This window comes from Sinohyriopsis cumingii, unplaced genomic scaffold (assembly GCF_028554795.1).
Source record: "Sinohyriopsis cumingii isolate HCF-2022 unplaced genomic scaffold, ASM2855479v2 utg001742l, whole genome shotgun sequence".
NCBI lineage: Eukaryota > Metazoa > Mollusca > Bivalvia > Unionida > Unionidae > Sinohyriopsis > Sinohyriopsis cumingii.
Genome location: NW_028316042.1, coordinates 25,547 through 49,646, shown reverse-complemented (window position 1 = coordinate 49,646; position 24,100 = coordinate 25,547). Strand labels below are relative to the sequence as shown.

General features: G+C 35.1%; 1 protein-coding gene across 2 annotated transcripts in view; it reads right to left on the bottom strand.

Annotated features, from left to right (window-relative positions):
- The window catches only part of LOC149771662 (translation initiation factor eIF2B subunit gamma-like), a 52,416-nt gene extending 29,545 nt beyond the window's left edge, over window positions 1-22,871 (bottom strand). The window contains exons 1-4 of one of the 2 annotated variants that reach the window (XM_089948257.1): window positions 22,756-22,871; window positions 17,719-17,890; window positions 11,881-12,038; window positions 8,258-8,423 (exon numbers count right to left, since the gene is read on the bottom strand). In XM_089948257.1, the coding sequence (XP_089804383.1) occupies window positions 8,258-8,423; window positions 11,881-12,038; window positions 17,719-17,866 (472 nt within the window). In that variant the 5' untranslated portion in view covers window positions 17,867-17,890; window positions 22,756-22,871. The other variant, XM_089948258.1, reaches the window with a different exon arrangement.
- Between the last annotated feature and the right edge of the window lie 1,229 nt (window positions 22,872-24,100).

The following is a 24,100-nucleotide window of genomic DNA, read 5'->3' as shown; positions in this document are numbered from 1 at the left end:
GACTAAAATAACCTAACAGTTGACCATTTCACCATGCAGGCTTATGAAGTAGGATGAGCATACATCCTAAGTAAACTATCTCCCTAACTTTATATCATGTTGATTTGACCTATTTTACCATATCTTGATACCTGTTCTAAAGATAATTGTTTATTATTAGGCTCACAATCAAAGAGTTTGATGATATTAACCCACTTACCAAGTTACATAGCAACTTGATGCAAAATAGTCTCTAAATCTAAACAGGTAACAAGCTCAGCCAATTGGATCCAAGGTATCTGTAGCAGATGCTATGGTAGCAAAAGTCAGAAAGGCAACAGACAATCTTGCGACAACAATTTGGCATCTACTTGTTGTCATAAGCTGGCAAAATCCTCACCTAAATTCTGTTAAATTGCCTTGCACATTACATTAATCAGTGTGGCTTCAGGAGGAGTCCACAGACACAGTGTTTGCAGCTCTTCAACTCAGAAAGAAATGCCAGGAACAGAACTCCAGCCCATACATGACGTTCACCGACCTGACAAAAGCCTATGACACAGCTGAGGGGGAATTTGGAAGATCATGGCAAAATTTAGTTGCCCAGAGAAATCCTGCATGATGGTTTGGCAATTCCATGAGGGCATGCTTGCTCTTGTCATGGACAACAGCGAGTCATCTGAAATATTCCCAGTCGCTAATGAAGCCTTTGTGTTGGTCCCAATCCATCTTCAGTAGGATTTTCTCTGCCTTACTTACTGATGCTTCCTGTAACTATGACACTGTGATCAACACTGATGGCAAACTCTTCAATCTGAGGAGATTACAGGTGTAGACTATGATAAGGAAGTGACTGTTCATGATCTCCTATATGCAGTCGACTGTTCCTTGAATGATAAATATGAGTCTGACATGCAACACAGTATGGAACATTTTTCTTCAGCTTGTGATTATTTTGGTCTCATATCTAGTATCAAGACTGAGGTGATGTACCAACCTGTGTCAATATGACTGGTAACATTTGTCCCTGTACAGAAAAAAAATGAAACTTACTATTCATGTACCAACAAACTGTAAAATGTGTTTAAAGTTTTGAAAGCTAACCGGATCTGATATCCCTGCTGACTTTGATCTGTGATTGACAGCAACAACACAGCACCAGAAGAACAGTCAGTTTATCTTTTTGATGGATTCAGGTGGTGTAATGGTATATACATAATGGTATAATTCTGCCTCCCTAATCTATCAAAACAGACAGCTGGAGTTCCTGTGGTTATCAAAGTACTGGATTGTTGCTGCAACTTAATAAGTGAGGAAGCTTCAATACCAGTTTCATCATGTGTAGTTGCTGTCAAAACAATACCTGGAAACATCAAAGTGACAAGCCGACTCTTCTTCCTGTGCTGATTTGTGTGACTAATTCCTGGTGCATGAAACAAACCCTCTTTCTGTACTTTCATTAACAAATTTCTTGTGTGAATTAATACAGTGATAATTCTTGGGGTAGGGGTACTGTAGAAATATTACAGAACAGTCAGATTTAACAGATTTCATAGTATAACACCTTTAAACAAATGATCTTAAGGATTGTAAGTTTACTTGTGTGGCTTTCTTCTATATTTTGTTAATTTCTGCAGTGAAATGTGGATGTTGGCCTTGGCATGCTTGCAGTCTAGCTTGATAACAGATAGTGCATTCAAATTTTAATTGTCACTTAATTCTGGTTTGCAATTAACATTCATCAATATCCCATTTCTCCACCACTTCCAAACATGATTAGGATTGTGTTGAGAGTCCAATTTGCTACTTAAACAATGTTATTACTATATTTAACAAAACCTTTGTTTCTAAAAATGTGTCCATTTGTTGTAGAATGTAAAAGACACTGTATGGTTAACAGAAAATCAAACAGCAAGAGCTCATGTATATTCAATCAATCATAATTTGCAGATTCATGTGGAAACCTGATTTTCAAAAGTTAATACCTGAAGCCTACTTTTTGTTATTTGGAGTTCATTTATAGACATTTTTAACCTGGCCTCCATATTGATTAAAAAATGTACACTAGACAGTCTGCAATCCTGACACATTTTAATATCTGTTCATCTTGAAAAAAATGAAATAAGCCTAAATGTGAAAATGCAGATTTGAATAACATACATAAAGGCAGATATATTTCCTAAATGAGAATAGAAAAGAGTTTCAAAAGTGATATTCCCACTGTGGCAATAAAAGTGACATTGCCACTGTGGCAATAAAAGTGACACTGCCACTGTGGCAATAAAAGTGACATTGCCACTGTGTCAATAAAAGTGATACTGTTGCTGTGGCAATAAAAGTGATATTATTCCCACTGGCAATATTACTGATATTCCCACTGCGGCAATAAAAGTGATACTGCCACTGTGACAACAGAAGTTATATTCCCACTATGGCAATAAAAGTGATATTCCCAATGTGGCAATAAAATCGTAATTCACATTGTGGCAATAAAAGTGATATCCCCATTGTGGCAATACAAGTGATATTTCCACTGTGGCATTAAAATGGTATTGCCACTGTCAAGATATCATTTTCTCCCACTGATAAATTTTATGCCAGGATGCTTTCCATCAAATTTGGTTAAAGATTCTATTCTGCAGTTTTGAATGCAAGTCATTTAAATGTTTTTCATTTTTAACTATTCAGCTATTTTAAAGTGGATCAGAATCATCAATACACACTGATAGTCATCAAGCCATCATGTATTCCATCCAATTTGACAAAATTCTGTTAAGGGCTGTTCCAGTAAAACAATTATTCCCCCCCACCCCCAATGGCACTTCAAAAAAATTTTTGTAGCCAGTTGTGTTTCAAACTATTTTGATTCTGACAGTGGATGTTGGTTAGGAAAATCACTTCTGTTGTGGGTTGTGTTAACAAAATGAGAAATCGCTGGTGGAGTTGTCAAAAAACTGGAATATATTTTGAAAATCCCATCTAACCCCATCCTAGTGGTCTAACTCATGTGAATAAAACATTGGGTCAGAAATGATGCGTACTTTTAAAGCAGTGATATATGTTCTGCAAATTACGTCAATGTCGCAGATATAAAACATGTGCTTTGTGCAGTATGCAGTTTTTATTCAACTTTTAACTTTAAAAGTGCATGTCGTGACATAATTCGTGCTACCAGTATCAGTCTCGCAGCACTTGATGCGCAACTTTAAAATAGCTGGATACTTCATTCGACATAAATGGCTGTTAAACTAAATCTGATTGGTTCATTGGGCCCTGAAACAAGCATTTATGGTAGCTTTAACCTTACTTTCATCATAGAAGTTTTTCAAATGCATGTTTCAACTAAGAGCCACATAGGAAAACAAAATGGCTGAATCACGACAGGGTTTGTCTTCAGACGACGTTTTCAGGCGGCAAATACTGGCTGGTGATAGCTTTGATGACAATGAATTTCATGTATATCAGTCTGCTGGACACTGGGAAAATGTCACTAGAAATACCAGTGTGTGAGTTTGAGCCCGAAATTGATGTAGAGTGCGAGTCTGATGTATGTGTTGGATGGACAGGATGCCTGTTAGGCCTAACCTACTATGCATCATTATTTCAAAACTACCAATCCTAAACACAGGCAATTTAAAAGTTCAGTGCTAATTTAAGTTGAGTGTTCAGATAAACTGAATAAATAAGATTTAACAAATTAAAAAGAGCATAGTCAAGATACCCATGTCTGAACAAGCAGACTATGGGAATGAAAAACCTTAATACAGCATTATGGAAGAGAAACAATCTGGCATAAGAGGCAGCAAAGCACTATTTCAAGTAAGTGAAACTTTGGCAGAGTTCATGTTTGTGAAAACTTTTCTTTTTGGAACAGAGATATCCAAGAGAATACCCATGTGATGTTGAAAATTGCACAATCATAAAGAACAGTAACTTGTTCAAGCTAGTTAGCATTTGTCTTTTCAGACAGCAAATGTCTTTTCAGACAGCAGACAATGAAAGGGAGTTCTCAGTACAGAATAATATTCATACAAAGAGGAGGAGGATCATATTAAATTCAGAAACAATCAACAGATTAATGCTCATAGGTTTCATCAGAGAATCCCCATACAACATAATTAAGTGTGTGTAGATCTCTAGTTGGCAGAACCACCCTGGCAACAAAAGAATGATGGAACTAACTTTCATATCATGCAGATGTACGACCAAATGAAGTACATGCTCACTATGTGAAAAAATGAAATGACATTAAACTTAAGGGACTGACTGATCTGTGTAAACTCAAAGCAAGATGGATAAAATCTGTCCTGTTTCTGTTTGGTTATTCCTATGCATATTTTGATCATGGTGGTATTTTCTGCAGACCTTTTGGCACTTAGTTCCAAGCCATTATTTGGTATTTGTATTACAGATTGGATTACTATTATCTAGTACACAACAATTTGAAGCAGTGTCATTAACTAATGATGAAATTGACGAAAAAATACTTGATGTCATTCTGATATATGGATTCTTTACTACACTCCTAATCTGTCATGGTTCTTTTTTACACTCTCCTTTAATTTTTACACATCAAGAATTCTCACAGTATCATTAAAAAAACAATGTAATCTGCATCAAATTGAGTTGTTTGAGAAGAAATGCATTTTTTAACCCAAAATTCACTGAAGTTCTGGCATTAAAGTCTCACATTAATTAACATTTGCAGTCAACATGATAGTAATTTAGAATGCAACTGTATTAATTTCACCTTTGGTATATTCAAATCTTGAATATGATGGAGGAACATGGCTCCAAAATAAAGACATCAATTTTACGTGTTAATTGACTATGAATCAAGTATATAATCCAAGTCCAACTTAATTGTTAGAAAAGTTTTAATTCTTTTGACAACATCATAATTAGCTGTCAAATATGGAGTAAGCCTATGGTCTTTCTGCCAAACCACCCAAGAACCCACCACAACCAAGTGGCCATGCCTAATGACATCACAGTAATAATCGCTATGCAATTAGAGATGACATCTTTCTGAGTATTTTGATATCAGTAGAGTCATAACAGAGTAGAACAGTAAGAAAGAGTGACAGATATTTAAGTGTTATGGAGATATGGAACAATGGCTTTTCTTCCCACCAACACCTCCTCATCACACACACATAAAACTTAGATTAAATCCTGAAATCCTGGCAGCTTCCCTCTGCCAGGGTCTGATCAATGACATCTACAATAAATTAGTAGGTATTAAGGGTCTGATCAATGACTTTACAAATAATAAGCCACCAAGAAAAATTGTGATTTCACATTATAAGAAACATAAATGGCTGACAGACAAACAAAAGGACAAAAGATTGATTATAATGACTACAACTAAAAATATGCAGTAGATTCTATGATCTATAAGAATTCAGTAGATTACCTCCAGCCAGCTGTCATTTAAGTCATGTCTGTCCCCAACCCAATATCAAAATTGCTTCTGCTGCCCACTAACCCAGTCAGAAATTACGCAAAAAGCATGCTTCTGTAGAGGGCAGTGTTGTTCAACTAAAACATATCTGACTGTGGATCATAATTTTTTTAAATTGCTTCTGTTGTGAGTTGGTTGAATTTGAAAGTGCCTTCCCCCTGGGAAGTATATGTTTTACTGGAACAGCCCAAAGTGGTTTCTACGAAGATTTTTTCTTTTTGTAGTAATGGTGGCCATATCAGATGGTGGATCCATACAATTTGCAAACATCTAAAAGGCCTTTGTACATACTGTACCATTATTGGCTGAATTAGTCCTGCAGTCTTTGAGAAGCTGCAAGTAGCAATTGTTGATGGATGCCGGATGCTGAACGATACACGATGGATCAGAATAATTTTTTTATATTTTTTTTTTTGTTTTCTAATTTCATGGTGTTTGTTTTTGTAATCATATCATTATATATGATTTTTATCTTATAGGTGTTGTCTAATGTTGTAAAGCGCTTAGAGCTTCTAAAGATTAGGCACTATACAAAGTCCTCATTATTATTATTATTATTATAATTTGCATAAGCATGAAAGGCATTTTAAAATTTAAAAAAGTTCAATAATATGCATACAAAAAAATTAAACACTGATGTAATGACTAGAAAATCCAATCAGATATCAATATATACATGCAAATATACCAGCCAATTATTTAATGGGCAATTAGTGAAAGAGTACTTTTTCCACTTTTCTGTGGAATGACCTTACAAAAATTCAGCCAAGAGTAGTGCAAGAAAATGCACACCTACCCAAAAAATTGTTTAGTGATTTTTAATTGCATGGACGATAACCTACATGAAAAATTAATTTTAAATTTAAATTTAAAAAAAAAAAGTTAAATACTCCAGTATTTCAAAAGTATTTATCCTAAAATAGATAAATAATTCTTTGCTTTTAAATTCCTGGCAACCATAAAACCATTGAAGACTGATATGTCCTAAAAATAAAGTGAAGTCACACTATCAAAATATCTCCAAAGCATTATGTTTGAAAAACACCATATATACTCGCTCATAAGTCAAGTCCGACTGCAAACAACATAGACCTTGATCTGCCATCACATAATGCACTGGCATATCATGGTCTATTTTGTTTCCCCATCTGTTCACTCCTAACAAACTGCATAAACCCAGATCTGCTGGTATATTATGTGATGGCAGACCTTGGACTGTACAGTTCGCAGTAACTCAACATTTTGTTAAAAGAGTATATATAGTAGTTTGGGACAACAAAGACAAGAGTAGAAGAATGGGACAACAAGGATAAAAGTAGAAGAATGGCACAACAAAGAGTAGAAGAATTATACCTTGCACTGGCAGAAAGAACATCACATTTATTGTCAGAAAAACCTTGAAACCCCATATGGGGCATCAGCAGTGTTTCCCTTTACGCACATTTGTGTGTCAGGGACGCACACTGGAGAAAATTGACGCACAAATTTTATTGCCGTGCGTTTTTTTTATGCAAAGGATTTTCATAATGTGATCAGGATTTATTTAATACCCAATGCATTGGACAATGGATGGCATCATATATACTTCGAGCATATGCATTGACTGGTTCCCCGCTTTGTTTGTTCCTTGCCTTGCGCTCCTCTATTCGTATAGCAGAGTGCAACGCAGGGAACATTCGAAACAATGAACCAGACTAGCATAGGCAATGTTATGACGGAGTAGCTTTCCCTAGTCTCGCAAGCTCTCACGTGATTTCCATCGAGCTCAGCAAGCTGTCATCTAGATGTTTAATCTCAATGCATGCAACACTAGAAAGTGATCTCCAGATTAAAACATCATGCACTAAAATTCATTAGCAAAGAAAGTGAAAGAAGCAGAACACAAAAGAGTAACTGTGGATCTAACTTTAATGAAAAATGGAGAAAATAATGCCCTTGACTGGAATACGGTATTCATACATTAGGATTACCGGTGTGACTTATGATCGCGTGATTGCGAAGATTGCAAAAGTGAATAATCCTTTCTTGGTAGGGTTTTAGAATTTTTAAAAATCTGCCCTCATTCGCCACAGGATATCTGGAGAACACATTATAACCCAAGACATTCTTTCTCAACAAAGAAATCAGTAAACTTGCAAAGACAAATGCGTTATTTGGATTACAAAGTCAGCGGGTCATTGCAGAATTTTTTGGCTTTTAACTTTGCTGCAATAAAAGATAGATCTTAAAGTTCAAGTGTAACTTATTAGAAAGAAGATTAATCATTATCCTCCTTGATATTTGGATAATTATGTTCTAGGATGAAGTACAATGAAACCGATGATAGTACACATTTTATGAAAGGCAGTAATTTGACTCCCATTTTGTTAATAAGATTTATTTGGCTTTTTGTATTGGCCTGTATGTACTGTGTTGGGCTATAATACTGCTTCATATTGATTATAAGGAGACTGTTAAAAGTACGACTTTAAAAGAAAAATAAACTAATAAAATTATTCTTTGAATGGACAATGCATTTGTTTGTTAATTGTGCATGTTGATTTATTTGTATGTTTAGAGAGAGAGAGAGTATGTTATGCAAGTTGAAATATCCTATTTCAAGCTGAAAAAGTACGAGTCATATGAAAATTTGTCAGTACATTTTTGACCCCCACATTTTTTATTTGACCCCCAGTTCCGACACCAAGGTTTTTTTTTAACCCTCAATTTTACACCCCTGGGGGATACACTGGGCATCAGAATCCTGAAGTTACATGCAAATGTGTGATAAAAACTGATATTCAAAATTCCAACATCCAGTGAGCTGCCTATTACCTGGCTTTTTCTTTGACTTTGGCCCTGGGGCTGGAATTTCATTGTACTGTTCAGGGATATTAGAGAACAGCGATGTGACAGTGGCATCATAAGTACGGTGGACATTAGCAATATCATGGATAGAAACATCAGAGATAAGGTCACTACTTATAACCAGTACATCTGTCTGAAACGAAAGTGAAAAAACATGTCTGGTTTGCAACCTAATATCAACAAAATTACAGATTGTCATTGACGAAAATTCAGTACAAAGTAATATTGTTAAACCATGACCTACTTTCAACACAGTAACTCAATTCTAAAAAAATTAACTTCTTAATGTGTTTCTATGATGCCACTGGGATATAATATGTGGGGATGAATTTGTGTGTGAATGCAAAACAAATCAATACAACATCATAAATATATGTACTTTTTTGAATGCACATTTACTTTTTATTTTTTATTGGAAGCCATCATAAATATATGTGATTTATTTTTAACTCCCTTCTCCCCTCCCTCCTTCCCACATTAACCACAGGGATACATCCATAATTTGCTGGGTTACAAGAAGAACCTACTGATGGAAGAGTGGACACAAACATACAGATGGATAAATAGATGTAAAATACCTATCATAATATATCCACAACTGTGCTGATACAACAAAACAACAATATTACATTTTCTACTTGCCAAAAAGAATTTCCAGAAATTCAGTAAAAGACTATTTCTTCTTTCTGAACTGCTGAGTGTTGAAACTAGCTCTTCAGGACGAGATTTTCAAATAAGCCACTGTAGCAGCCAAGCTGGATGATAGACTGGATACATTTTGATAAAATCTAATGTTGATCTGACCTTCCATGTAGGAGAATTAGAGTCTTCATATTTAAGGTAAGATTGTCACCATTTCATTCAGGACCAGATATCTATCATAATTATCTGGTGAAAACCCAGTGTCAATATGACTTTGTCAATATGTCTTTCAACTGAGGAGTAGCAATGACAAATTTCTCAAAATGGCTTCCATACTAGATGTCAGATTGGCACCATTTTCATTTAGTACCAACCAGATGTCAGAAGAATTCTTCTGGTTCGTTCAGACCCAATGTTGATATGACTTTCCATTAGGAGATGCAGCCATAAGATTTTCAAGATGGTGGCCATAGCCATGAGACTGGATATCAGATCAACGAAATTTTCATTTATGACCAACTAGACACCATAGGAAGTCTACTGGTAAAAACCCCATACTGATGTGACTTTTCATTCAGGAGAAGTAGCAATAACAAGATTTTAAAGCTGGCTTCTGTTGTGACCATACTGGCTGTTATATAATTACTATTTTCATTTAGCGTCCTGATTTGAATGACAAGAAAAAGCAACAATTTTTTCAGTTGAATTGGGATATGACGACTTTACCGCAAGTAACAGATGGTTGTACAGATTCAAGTGTGACACAATATTAAGTGTCCTGTCCTTAGTGGAGAATCAGCTGATGTTAATAATGAAGTTGTCGAAGATTGGAACAAAAGACTATATATGCAGGGGATATGACAGCAAGGATATTTTTTTTTAATTGTGACGAGACTGGTTTGTTTTTTAGACTGTTACCAACAAAGTGACATATGATGTGATCTGTAACATACTTATAAAGACAGTTTTAAAACTATATCAATGGTTATTCATAACATTCTTTTGAAAATGATGAAACGGTTTGTTTTACATTTATTTCACAACATGTGATATTTTAATTAAATAATTAAATGTTTTAGAATTAAATGTACTTGTGACTTTCTTCATAATTACTATTCGCATTTGTCATCCCCCTCTAGAAAGGCCACCCTCATTATAAGGCCAAATTTCCATGCTGCAATAGGTATGGCCTTATAAGAGGGGGACTACTGTACAGTAAAACCTGTCTGAGTGACCTCTGCTAGGAGTGACTACCTGTTATTTATGACCATAACTGTAATACACGGAACAACTTTCTAACTTGTATATTAAATTCAGTCACGAACAACCTCCTACAGAATGTGACCAGTACGACTTTTGGCAAATTATGCATTTCACCATAGCATTTCAAAAACCGACATCATATCACAAAAATTGACTGAATCCTTTGTAACCATGACCACATAGTATGCACAGTATGCAATGGATAGTATGCAATGGATAGTATGCAATGGATTGTATGCAATGGATAGTATGCAATGGATAGTATGCATGCAAAGTGCAGATTATTATAAATAACTCTTCTATGAACAACTGCATCACAAGAACAGAAATAAGCACCACAGACCTTTATCTAGTCTTTTGAAAACAAAGCTGCTTAAAAAGGAAAGAATGTTCGAACAAATTCAATTTTAAAAAATTAGGCTAGCTACTGGTTTCTCCAATTTCACATGCTGTACATGTAGTGACATTTGTTATAAACTGTAAACCAGGCTAAAGTACACTACCATGGTAGTGCCAAAGTCAAGTGAATACCCATTACAATTAACCATTCTTTCTTTAAAGGAAATAGTCATGAATGGACATAATCAGTTCAAACATTTGTATTCTCTATCTTTTGTGAAAACCCACACAACACAAATAATGTCATACTAAGAAATCTTTCAAATGGCTTCAATATACTGGTAGCAGTCAAGTACATCACTGGTCTTAGGAGTTAATCTGTAATGCCTGGGGTATTGAAGTCATGGTCTTTGTCTTTAATACTTGTAAGTGAAAATCATTTTCCGATTTGAATGTCAATGTTAAAAGGTTGTTTTTTTATTCTTTTATGTTATAGTAATTGCAACCTAGACACCAAACTGTCATCTATTCACCTTGGTATCGATGGTTACAACCTTTGTTTACTGAGTTAATCCCTTTATGTCATTGGTGATTTAAGCCTTTGACTTTTGCCTCTAAATAAATTTAATCTGCATCTGGATGAGTTATATCTGTTGATTTCATCCAATATCTGAACAAGAATCATGAATAAAGAATAAAAAAATTGTAGTGATTGTGGATTTTTTTCCCTCTTAAACAGTACTGAATTTCAACCTTGGAAACTGGTTCTTTTGCACAAACCCGTTTATACAGACTGCTTTTTATTTGCAGGAGGGTTGGTCTCATAAAACAGGTTTCAGCAAACAAAATAAAACCTATTCCATCAGTCATCAGTGTGGTGTCAATGGATGAACACTTATGTGCATGTGCTCATATGTATACATACATGTTATGACGGATGTTTGAAGCAAGTTTCAAATTGTTTACCAAATATCCTTTATATATATATATATATATATATATATATATATATATATATATATATATATATATATACACACACACACACATATATATATATATATATATATATATATATATTTCTCTTGACCTATGTTGCAATAGACTGTGCTGGAAAAACCAATCATCATGGTGGAAAATTACTGAACCTAGTCTTTTTGCAAAAAGAATAACCATGAACTCTTGTTAAGGCATATCTTGTTTATTCAAAGCATGCCAAAAGTCAGGTAGGTATTAACTCCATTTACAACCCTCAATCAAGATCATGAAAGTCTAGCTTGATCCCTGGTATATAACTCGTGGCATCATGTAATATCTGTGAAATATAACACTGGTGAATGGACTACCTTAATTTTGTCTCTTATATGTCTGAGAACATCTGCTGTGCCCCAGTACTCAGTGTCAGGGATGCTGATAAAGTCAAGCCTCATCTTCACATCACATATCTCTGTCAACACTTTCTGTGCCTCTGTGGCAAATGAGTCCAGAACTACTACAATGGCCTCTGTAAGAAACAGGATTTATTTGAGGATTGAAGGCATGCTTTTAGAATTCATGAGGTTATGAAAACCACTGAATGTATATGTTGATTCCATCAATGACATTTTTCTTTTATTTTATACTGAATTTCAGAAACTATTAAAACAGATTATTTTATTGATTAAACAATGCTGCTATGGGTTTTCACTAATGTCAGCATAAACTACAGAAAATTTAGACTAATTTATACAATACATTTTTCGCTAGTGCATCCAACTCTGTCACAATAGTATGTTTAGTTATAAATGCATTATTTTATTAGCCTAATGTATTATTAAACAATTAAATGTCTCATGTTGATAATATACTAAAAGTACATACATGGAATTTTCATTCAATGTGATTATGCAAAATTAACTTCCTCCTAAATTGTCCTTCCTTGTGTATTTGAAGTGAAAACCAGTGCTTTTATATATATACTGCCTACTTCCCCAACCCAACTCACAAACTGCGACCCAGAGTTCACAACATAAAAACCACCACCTATATTATATATCTTTGTGTTATCACCAATTATTGTGGTGCTCTACAGTTTTATATTTTGCATAGGGTTAGAATTTTAAAGAAAAAGAATTTCTTTGGGTTTCCTCACTGGTTATACTGGTTATTTAAAAAAGAACTTTGTATGTCTTAGGTATTGTTCAAAGAACCTTTAATTCCCTTTATTTTGGTGTATGATTGATGGGTGTAACATGGGTTATAGAGTATACAGCCTGGCCTTATTTCAATTGTGCACCTTTCAAAAAACTGCTAGTTCCACTTGGTCATTTTCACTTCCTGAACTTCAGAGGTAAATTGTATAAAAAAAGAGCAAATAACTTTTTTTTATATTTTACATATTTGGTAATTCATTCATTGCACTTTCAGAAGCTGGTATTGTCTAGTCTCACAAAATTCATTTTCCCTATTTTAATAGCTGCTATGTATAGTGTACTTTAGACTAATTCAGGAGATTTTTTTACCAAAAGGGAATAGTCATTTTAGTTACCAGTGTGCTTAGAAAATGAACAATTTCCATAAGTACAATATCCAATGAAATGTCAGCCACAGTACACCAAAGATGCATAGAGGTATGCCAACATTCTCTCCACTGTGCATGTTTTAAATGCAAATAACTTCACCTTACATATGCAGCTCTCTCAAAAGTACATATTAACTGGTGAGTACCCCCTATATCAAGTGTTTCACAAAATATTCCAAAAGGACACCATAACTGCAATTTTTCTACATCTGAAAAAGTGAGACCATTTCAAAAACCCTGAAATGGAAGCCAAATAAAGACCACTCTGGTCATGTACATGGCTTCCATATTAACAAAATAAAATACCAACACTGGTGATGTTCTGCTTACTGGTTTAGTATGAGCTATGGTAAGGACAAAAGGACAGATGGAGTGTAGCAGAGTAACCCTGGCACTTTTTTAAAAATATTTCAATAAACTGTTCCCTTGTTTTAGCATACCCTGACAACTCACAAACCCACTTATAACGCACAGGCATGAGTTGATCCCATTTTATTTTACAGAAAAGTCAAAAATAGGCTCCTAGTCACTTAACATTAAATGATCAAAATGGTAATTGGTGAATGAAAGCTTAATATATTGTTTATTTTTTGGCTGAAAACAGTAGTTGCTTGGGGGGGGGGGGCCAACTTCTGAACCAGCATCAAAACAGATTAATTGCCTCAGCCAATTACAATACAGGAAAGGTACTGACATCACTGTAATTTCTTCATGTGGGGTTAACCTAATTTATTGTTAAAATCACACCACAGACTACACTTAGGTTGTTGCTTTACCTTATCTGTGGATTTTTTTCTTCAGATTTTGTAGTATCAACCATTACATTCAAAAATAAACTTGCTATTTCAAATAATCCAAAATCTGTCTTTTCTCTTTCTTTATGGTCAATGTTTTTTCCTTCTCAATCCAGATCTAATAATTGTTTTATTAGTAAAAATGATACAGGGTTATACCAGGTACTCAGTAACTAATATGTGCTATCAATTTATGTAACAAGCTCTTCCTATTCATTTGCAATCAATTTATGTAACAAGCTCTGCCTACTCATTTGCACAGCAATTTATGTAACAAGCTCTGCCTACTCATTTGCATAGTAATTTATGTAACAAGCTCTTCCTACTCATTTGCACAGCGAATTATGTAACAAGCTCTTCCTATTCATTTGCAATCAATTTATGTAACAAGCTCTTCCTATTCATTTGCACAGTAATTTATGCAACAAGCTCTGCCTTCTCATTTCCAATCAATTTATGTAACAAGCTCTTCCTATTCATTTGCAATCAATTTATGTAACAAGCTCTTCCTATTCATTTGCAATCAATTTATGTAACAAGCTCTTCCTACTCATTTGCAATCAATTTATGTAACAAGCTCTGCCTACTCATTTGCTAAGCTCTGCCAACTCATTTCCACAGCAGTTTATGTAACAAGCTCTTCCTACCCATTTGCAATCAATTTATGTAACAAGCTCTTCCTACTCATTTGCACAGTAATTTATGTAACAAGCTCTACCTACTCATCTGCACAGCAGTTTATGTAACAAGCTCTTCCTATTCATTTGCAATCAATTTATGTAACAAGCTCTTCCTACTCATTTGCATAGTAATTTATGTAACAATCTCTGCCTTCTCATTTGCAATCAATTTATGTAACAAGCTCTTACTACTCATTTGCAATCAATTTATGTAACAAGCTCTTCCTACTCATTTGCATAGTAATTTATGTAACAATCTCTGCCTTCTCATTTGCAATCAATTTATGTAACAAGCTCTTACTACTCATTTGCAATCAATTTATGTAACAAGCTCTTCCTACTCATTTGCACAGTAATTTATGTAACAAGCTCTACCTACTCATCTGCACAGCAGTTTATGTAACAAGCTCTTCCTATTCATTTGCAATCAATTTATGTAACAAGCTCTTCCTACTCATTTGCATAGTAATTTATGTAACAATCTCTGCCTTCTCATTTGCAATCAATTTATGTAACAAGCTCTTACTACTCATTTGCAATCAATTTATGTAACAATCTCTGCCTTCTCATTTGCAATCAATTTATGTAACAAGCTCTTCCTATTCATTTGCAATCAATTTATGTAACAAGCTCTTCCTACTCATTTGCATAGTAATTTATGTAACAATCTCTGCCTTCTCATTTGCAATCAAATTATGTAACAAGCTCTTACTACTCATTTGCAATCAATTTATGTAACAAGCTCTGCCTACTCATTTGCTAAGCTCTGCCAACTCATTTCCACAGCAGTTTATGTAACAAGCTCTTCCTACCCATTTGCAATCAATTTATGTAACAAGCTCTTCCTACTCATTTGCACAGTAATTTATGTAACAAGCTCTACCTACTCATCTGCACAGCAGTTTATGTAACAAGCTCTTCCTATTCATTTGCAATCAATTTATGTAACAAGCTCTTCCTACTCATTTGCACAGTAATTTATGTAACAAGCTCTACCTACTCATCTGCACAGCAGTTTATGTAACAAGCTCTTCCTATTCATTTGCAATCAATTTATGTAACAAGCTCTTCCTACTCATTTGCATAGTAATTTATGTAACAATCTCTGCCTTCTCATTTGCAATCAATTTATGTAACAAGCTCTTACTATTCATTTGCAATCAATTTATGTAACAAGCTCTTCCTACTCATTTGCATAGTAATTTATGTAACAATCTCTGCCTTCTCATTTGCAATCAATTTATGTAACAAGCTCTTACTATTCATTTGCAATCAATTTACGTAACAAGCTCTTCCTACTCATTTGCAATCAATTTATGTAACAAGCTCTTCCTATGCATTTGCAATCAATTTGTGTAACAAACTCTGCCTACTCATTTGCATAGTAATTTATGTAAGCTCTGCCAACTCATTTGCACAGCAGTTTATGTAACAAGCTCTTCCTACCCATTTGCAATCAATTTATGTAACAAGCTCTTCCTACTCATTTGCACAGTAATTTATGTAACAAGCTCTACCTACTCATCTGCACAGCAGTTTATGTAACAAGCTCTTCCTATTCATTTGCAATCAATTTATGTAACAAGCTCTTCCTACTCATTTGCAATCAATTTATGTAACAAGCTCTACCTACTCATTTGCAATCAATTTATGTAACAAGTTCTACCTACTCATTTGCAATCAATTTATGTAACAAGTTCTTCCTACGCATTTGCAATCAATTTATGTAACAAACTCTGCCTACTCATTTGCATAGTAATTTATGTAAGCTCTGCCAACTCATTTGCGCAGCAGTTTATGTAACAAGCTCTTCCTACTCATTTGCAATCAATTTATGTAACAAGCTCTTCCTACTCATTTGCACAGTAATTTATGTAACAAGCTCTACCTACTCATCTGCACAGCAGTTTATGTAACAAGCTCTGCCAACTCATTTGCACAGCAGTTTATGTAACAAGCTCTTCCTACTCATTTCCAATCAATTTATTTAACAAGCTCTTCCTACTCATTTGCATACTAATTTATGTAACAAGCAAAGTCTTTCTTTTGACAATAACTTTCATAAAAGGTAAAATGCATTCGAGGCAAGTACTGTACTTGCTTACAAGTTGAATCCAACTGCAAACTGCACAGACCCAGATCTGCCACCACAGAATGCTCCAGCAGATCTGGTTCTGTGTAGTTTTTTTAAGAGTAATCAGTAGAACAACACAGACCCTTGTGTGCCAGTGCATTATCAGAGTCTGCGTTGTTTGCAGTTGGACTAAACTAACAAGTGAGTATAGACAGTATTTGTTTTATCTGTCTATAAATGACCTTAAAAATGTATGACTTAATAAATACCAGATGTTAAAATGTATGATTTAATAAGCATAAGATGTTAAAAATAAAATGTAGGATTCATCTGCTTCTTTACATGCTAACTGTAACTTTTCCTTTTATGTAATACTATAATGATTGATCTGGTAAAAATAAATGGACTGGTAATTTCAATGCTTATCAGAACATTAACTTTTATTAGTTAATGTCAGATCTCCACTATGTCAAGTAATCTTGAATTTTAGCAGATTGGCCTCAATGATGCTGTTTTCATTTAAAGTCATAATAATGGGCTGTTACACACACACACACACACAGATATATATATATATATATATATATATATATATATATATATATATATATATATATATATATATATATATATATATATATTGATATATTGACCCCATTGTACTTCCAAGCATTTCTGAATCTAAAAACTTGTGTTTTATTTTTGCTGATGTGTTACTCTCCAATTATTAAATTATCTTTCACAATGTCAATTTATTTTAATGATTTTATTACACAGTCATGAAATCAAAAAACAAGAAATCTGGCCTGTATAACATACTAGATAGTTGGTATTCTTTAATGGACAGAAAATTTAATTATTTCATTCAAAATTGCACATGATAACAAAAATTTTATATCTCAGTGTCTGGAATTTTAGGATGGATATAATACACAAGACAATACATTTTTAGTAGAATTTGTTTTTTCAAAATTCCTTTCTGTGACCAAAAAATCACTAAAATTTCTCCATCATGAAAAAGTGCTATAAGTTATTCCATTAATTCCTTTGTGTATACACCCAGTAAAATAACCTGCCTGTGAATCCTGCCATTTCCAGCATGTTAATAGGATACCACATCATGGGCATGTTCCCAATAGGAAGTAGTGCCTTGTGGGATTTGCATGTCAAGTCTGTCATCCTTGAACCCCTCCCTGCTGCCATGACAATTGGCTGGAACTCCATCTCAATAATATTACACTATATTACCTGTTTACATAAAAGAAAATGTTTTTAAGTTAAATATTCAACACAACTCTCTCTCTCTCTCTCTCTTTTTATAAATAAATAAATAAATATATATATATATATATATATATATATATATATATATATATATATATATATATATATATATATATATATATATATTTAATTAGACATGCAGAGCACAGCAGTAATCAAAGGAACTCACCACTCTATAAACCAAGTATCAATAGCCATTATCTGTATTATAGTTGTATAATTTTATCCAGGTACTTATATAACTAATTGTATTTTCTTTCTGAACCAGTTTTTTTAAATGTTTAAACAGTTCTTGCTGTTGTGGGGTTTAACGCCATTTTTTAGCACATGATAGGCTATGCATGGTGGCCAGTATCAATGGTGAAGGAAGAACCCGGGAAATCCCCGGGAAGAACCACCGACCCACGAGCAGCTACTGGCAAGCTTTCTCACATACCCACACTGGCTGAATCCTAGACTCAAACCCACGCAGACAGAGGTGAGATGGCAGTGATCCATAACGGACAGCACTTTAGACCACTCTGCCACTCAGGGCCCCTATGTTTAAACAGTGATAAGTCACTAGATAATCTGTTCATTTAGCTACACCACCACACAATCACATGGAAAACATCAGATCTATTCAACCAGTGGTGGATTACACTGTAATTGCAAGCAATAAGTAGTTCATTATTATTCCTGAAGGACAAATAAGTATTAATTATAGGTAGCCAGTGAAAAATGGTTAAAGAAATGGTATTGTTCTCCATTCATAGTTTATGTGTTCTGCATTGTACCCAAGTATAGAGACTATATTCCCATGGGAGGGCCTTATGAATAAGGAGCCCCAGGAAAGGGTCTGTCTGCTTTGCAACCAAGTATAGAGACTATATTCAATTATGAGGGCATTATGAATAGAAGCCCCAAGCAAGGATCTGTCTGCTTTGAAACCAAGTATACAGACTATATTCCCATGGGAGGGCTTTATGAAAAAGGAGCCCCAAGAAAGGAAATGTCTGTTTTGTAACCAAGTATAGAGACTATATTCACATATGAGGGCATTATGAATAGAAGCCCCAAACATGGGTCTGTCTCTGCTTTGTACCTAGGTATAGAGACTACATGAATAGGCACCCCAAGCAAGGGTATGTTTCTGCTTTGTACCTAGGTATAGAGACTACATGTCACTGAATAGGTGCCCCAAGCATGGGTCTGTCTCTGCTTTGTACTTAGGTATAGAGACTACATGAATAGGAGACCAAAACATGAGTCTGTCTCTGATTTGTCCCTAGGTATAGAGACTACATGAATAGGAGCCCCAAGCATGGGTCTGTCTCTGCTTTGTACATAGGTATAGAGACTACATGAATAAGTGCCACAAGCAAGGGTCTGTCTCTGCTTTGTACCTAGGTATAGACTACATGAATAGGCACCCCAAGCATGGGTCTGTCTCTGATTTGTACCTAGGTATAGAGACTACATGAATAGGAGACCCAAACAGGGGTCTGTCTCTGATTTGTCCCTAGGTATAGAGACTACATGAATAGGCAACCCAAGCATGGGTCTGTCTCTGATTTGTACCTAGGTATAGAGACTACATGAATAGGAGCCCCAAGCATGGGTCTGTCTCTGCTTTGTACATAGGTAAAGAGACTACATGAATAGGCGCCCCAAGCAAGGGTCTGTCTCTGCTTTGTACCTAGGTATAAAGACTACATGAATAGGCACCCCAAGCATGGGTCTGTCTCTGCTTTGTACCTAGGTATAGAGACTACATAAATGAGAGCCCCAAGCAAGGGTCTGAATAATAATCATGTTATCAGTATCTTGCCAGGTGTTCAAAACATAATCATGCCATGTTTCATTGCTCATGGTTTTGTCAGGCAAACTAGATCAGCAATACAAGTTTGTGGGTTTTGTGAACAAGCTCAATGGGCAACTCACTTAAAATATGGAATCTTGAATCAGAGATCACACCATGAAATCCAATTTCTGTACCAGTGATTTCCAAATGTTATACTGATAACTGGTTCTGGTTGGGGTATCAGAATAGGTTTTTTATAAAAATTTCATTCAATATTAATGTGAAGTGACTATGTATCCTTTTATCTTATTGTATATGTCCACATTTAAAATTTTGCTACAATGGATCTTTGTTATTTCTATCTTAACCTGTTTTGTTCAATTGAAATGTATGTTCTTTTGTGGTAAAATTTAAATTTTTGGTTTTAATCAGTTATATTTAAATTTTATTTTAACAACCTGAAAACCTCAGAATATTCCTCAGCACTTACACAGCAAGATATTGAAAGAAGAAATAAAAATACAGGTAGTAAATTTAAAAGTTAAAAAACTATAATATACAGCAACTGATGCATCATAGTAAGGTCACTTGCAGACTATTTCAAGCCTTGGTGATCTTAAATTTACCCATTTAGAGGACAGCTGACAGATGGTCTTGTGTAAGTAAACCAAAACTTCAGTAAGTCATACTGAGACAAAGCATACAAATTACAGAAAGCAAGTTTTCTGATGCATGTTTAATATTTTAATGAAATTCTATGAATTACCAAACACTATAAAATTGTTGGTAAACTAAGCTTTCTCATCTGTTCATCAATATAGCCAAGAATTGCACAATCAGAGAAGTGCATTAACATTTCTTAATGATTATTCTATTCAAAATACCACCTAAGAAAATAGTAAGACATAGTTCATAGTAAGACATAGTTCAGAGCCCAGGATTGTCTATGGCGCTCACCTTTCCTAAATACCACCATCTCATCTCTTTTCGTATAGGATTTAGTCTTTGGGCTCAACCAGTGTGGTTATATGAGAAAGCTTGCCAGTAACTTCCTGTTGGTGGTGCTTCCTTTGGTTTTCATGGGTTTGTCCTCCACCAGGTATACTGGCCACCATGTACAGCCTATCATGTGCTGAAAATGCTGATAAACTGATAAAACCTTAAACCACACATAATTCGTAAATGCTTTTCATGCTTTAAGTAATTTGAACCATTATTATTTAAAGTGTGTGTGTGTGTGCGATTTGGATTTTTAATGTAGCTTTAACATATTTTCAGTCCTATCACTAAGATGTCTGCAGTGTGGCAGTTTATAGTGATATCTAGCACTGAGGCATCATGCTGCAGACTTATGGCATTATGTCCCACCCAGTCACATCATCTAGACACCAGGCCAGCCAGTCCTAAGACTAACCTCTTCATGCTGAGTGACTGGCGAGGCAGCTGCTAGTACCATTTTTTTAAAAAGACTTAGGTACAACTGGTGTTCAAACGTGCGACCTCCTGCATCCAAGGTGAATGCTCCGACTAATTAGGCCAACCAAGCAGACATTCTTTAAAGATCATCTACCCCCTTTCACATCACCACAACAAGATCAAATGTCACAAACCTACATTACTTCCTTTATGGTGATGGATGTGTGAGTAAAAGATTGGTGTGTTTCACTATTCTATAACTACCATATATACTCGCTTATAAGTCAAGTTCAACTGTCAAATGCACAATCCCAAATCCACCATCACATAATGTGAAAAGGTATGATAAATGGCAAATCATTCTGAACATAAAAGTTAACACAGTATATGCAAGAGTGAGATTGGGATTGAGAGAAGCCAGAGAATATATTTACAGGTTTTCAGAGTAAACATGTATTTTAAAGCAAATAAAGACTTAAAATGTGCTGGACAGAATCAGTGGTAATCACCAGAACTGACCTTAAAAGTAGCCTAATTAACTTTTTTTATGTCAATTAATATGTTTAGTATACACTGGAGAACTGATGCTTCACAACATACAAACAATTTCAAGTGACAAAGACAGACTAAAAAACAATAGCAGAGTTTCAGAGGCAATATTAACATAGACACAAAATATATGAACTCTGTGGATGGCTGACAGCTGTTGTTGCACCAAGGACTAGCAGAAAAATGCATTAACAAAGGAAACAATAAATTGATGTATGAAATGTGACAACTTCTACTAAAAAGATCCAAACGTTCTCTTCATACAATTCACCATTAATCAAGTAGGACCAAAGTACATCATTACAAGAATTGTGCTATCAATGGGTAAAAAGTAAATAATTTGCTTCTTTTTTTTAAATCACTTATAGTTTATTTTAATTTCATTATTATTCAAACAAATATAAATCATAAATTAGGTGTGTACATGGATATATACATGGAGCACATGTATATACATGTGAATTTCGGTTTTGGAGCATATTTTGGTGTTTCTAGTACCTGGTCAGTAATGTCTTAATGTGGTGTTAAAAGCAACAAAAACAACCATATGGTAAAGTATTCTCTCAGGTTTGGTGAATTTCAACTCAACGATTTAGAAAGCATACAGATGAACATACGGAAATCATCAATATTTTCGTTCTTTTAACGCAAAAAGGCGTAGGGATTTTGTTATTGTTTTTGCTATTTGGGTTTTAAGTTTAAAGCCATTTCGCTGTGCAAGAGGAAAAATCCAAGGAAAACCCCCGACACACGGGAAACCATTGGCGAGATTTCTCACATACCCACCTTGGCCAAGCCCGAGACTCGAACCCACGTGGACAGATGTCATATGGCAGAGATCAGTAAAGGCGAGCGCTTTAGACCACCAGCAGCCTGAGTGGGATTTTACTTTAACAGAAATAAACCCAGAAACATCAACAACCGCATCGTCAGAGAAAGTATGATTCCCGATCAAATTATTTAAATGCTAAAATCAACCTCATAAGATGGTTATATAATGTATGGCATTGATATGATGCATAAATGGATACATTTCACGCAAACATAAACCTCTTTCGGGTATCTAAAACAAGAATATTACCCTGGCCAACCGCGAAAATTGGTGCCCAACTTCTAGCCGGAAATTGCATCAAAAGCAACGGCTTAGATTAAGAAGAAGCCGGGAACTACAACTTTCTTTTGTCCCGGAGTTTTTCCGGACATGTAGTTTTCGTACTCCTCTGAATCTGAATGTGTAGAATGCAGGGCCAGTTACAGGCACGGCATAAAGTTTTACCGGAAGAGAAACGCACTAAAAAGTTAGCAGAATTGCTCAAGAGCTGTCTTGAAGCTCTCCACTGTTTGCGCGCACACAACACTGTCACTGAGATGATTCCAGTTTACAATTGTTTTTACAAAGAAAGAATGTCTAAATTATTATATTCTACATTGCTCAACTACGAAACCTCTACTGTTATGTGATACCTGTTTTTCTGTAATGTTTATAGTTTCAAAATTAGGAAAAGTTTTGGCTTAATTTTGGCGTTTTTGTCTTAATGGTTTTAGAAATATGTTTGGTGAGGGAGCCTGCACTAACCCCTCGACTACTTTGTAGCGGTATGTCAGTCGAATCACACTGTGCCTGTCTTGGAGTGTTGGTAGACCCAGGTCCGTTAACATTTTGGTGACGCACCCTGCTTCGCTGATTTTGTAGCCAACATATACAAATATTGCTGCCTAGGGTTGAACCATCTCGACTATGTCAATAGCCTTGGTATAGTAGGAATCCCAGACGACACAGCCATACTCTAACACGGATCTGACTAGTGCTGGATAGTCAGTTCGTCTGCATGTCTGATGTTTATTTTGATAAATGCCCTTTAGTGTTTTCTTTATTGGTCGATTTGATAATATGCGATTCCCACTTGAAGTCGTCAGATGATATGGGTTTTTCACTGACTTGCTGTAGTATATGGTTATTAATAATTTAGAAGTGGGACGATTTTTGTTGATTTACTGGTCATAGTCATGAGGTGGCATTTATTGGCTTTAAAAGTCATGCCCCAATCTGTCGCCCATTTGTCGAGGGCTGTGATATCATACTGGAGGATATGGTGGTCACTCACGTCTTTAAATGTTCTGTAAAGAAGAATGTCGTCCGCAAAGAACATGACCTGAGATTTCACATGGTCTGGAAGGTCACTAATGTGGCAAAGAAAAAGGAGTGGTCCCTGCACGATTCCCTGAGGAATACCGGAGTTAACAGTGATTGTTTTATTTTAATGAATCTCCATCCACCACCACTTGCATGCGTCACTTTGTCAAGAACATCTCTAGCCAGAAGTGTAGTTGCCCAGTGATTCCATAGTTTTCAAACTTGAAGAGTAATTTATGATGTGGCACAGTATCGAATGCCAAATCTAACACATTTCCTTAACGAGTAGGTT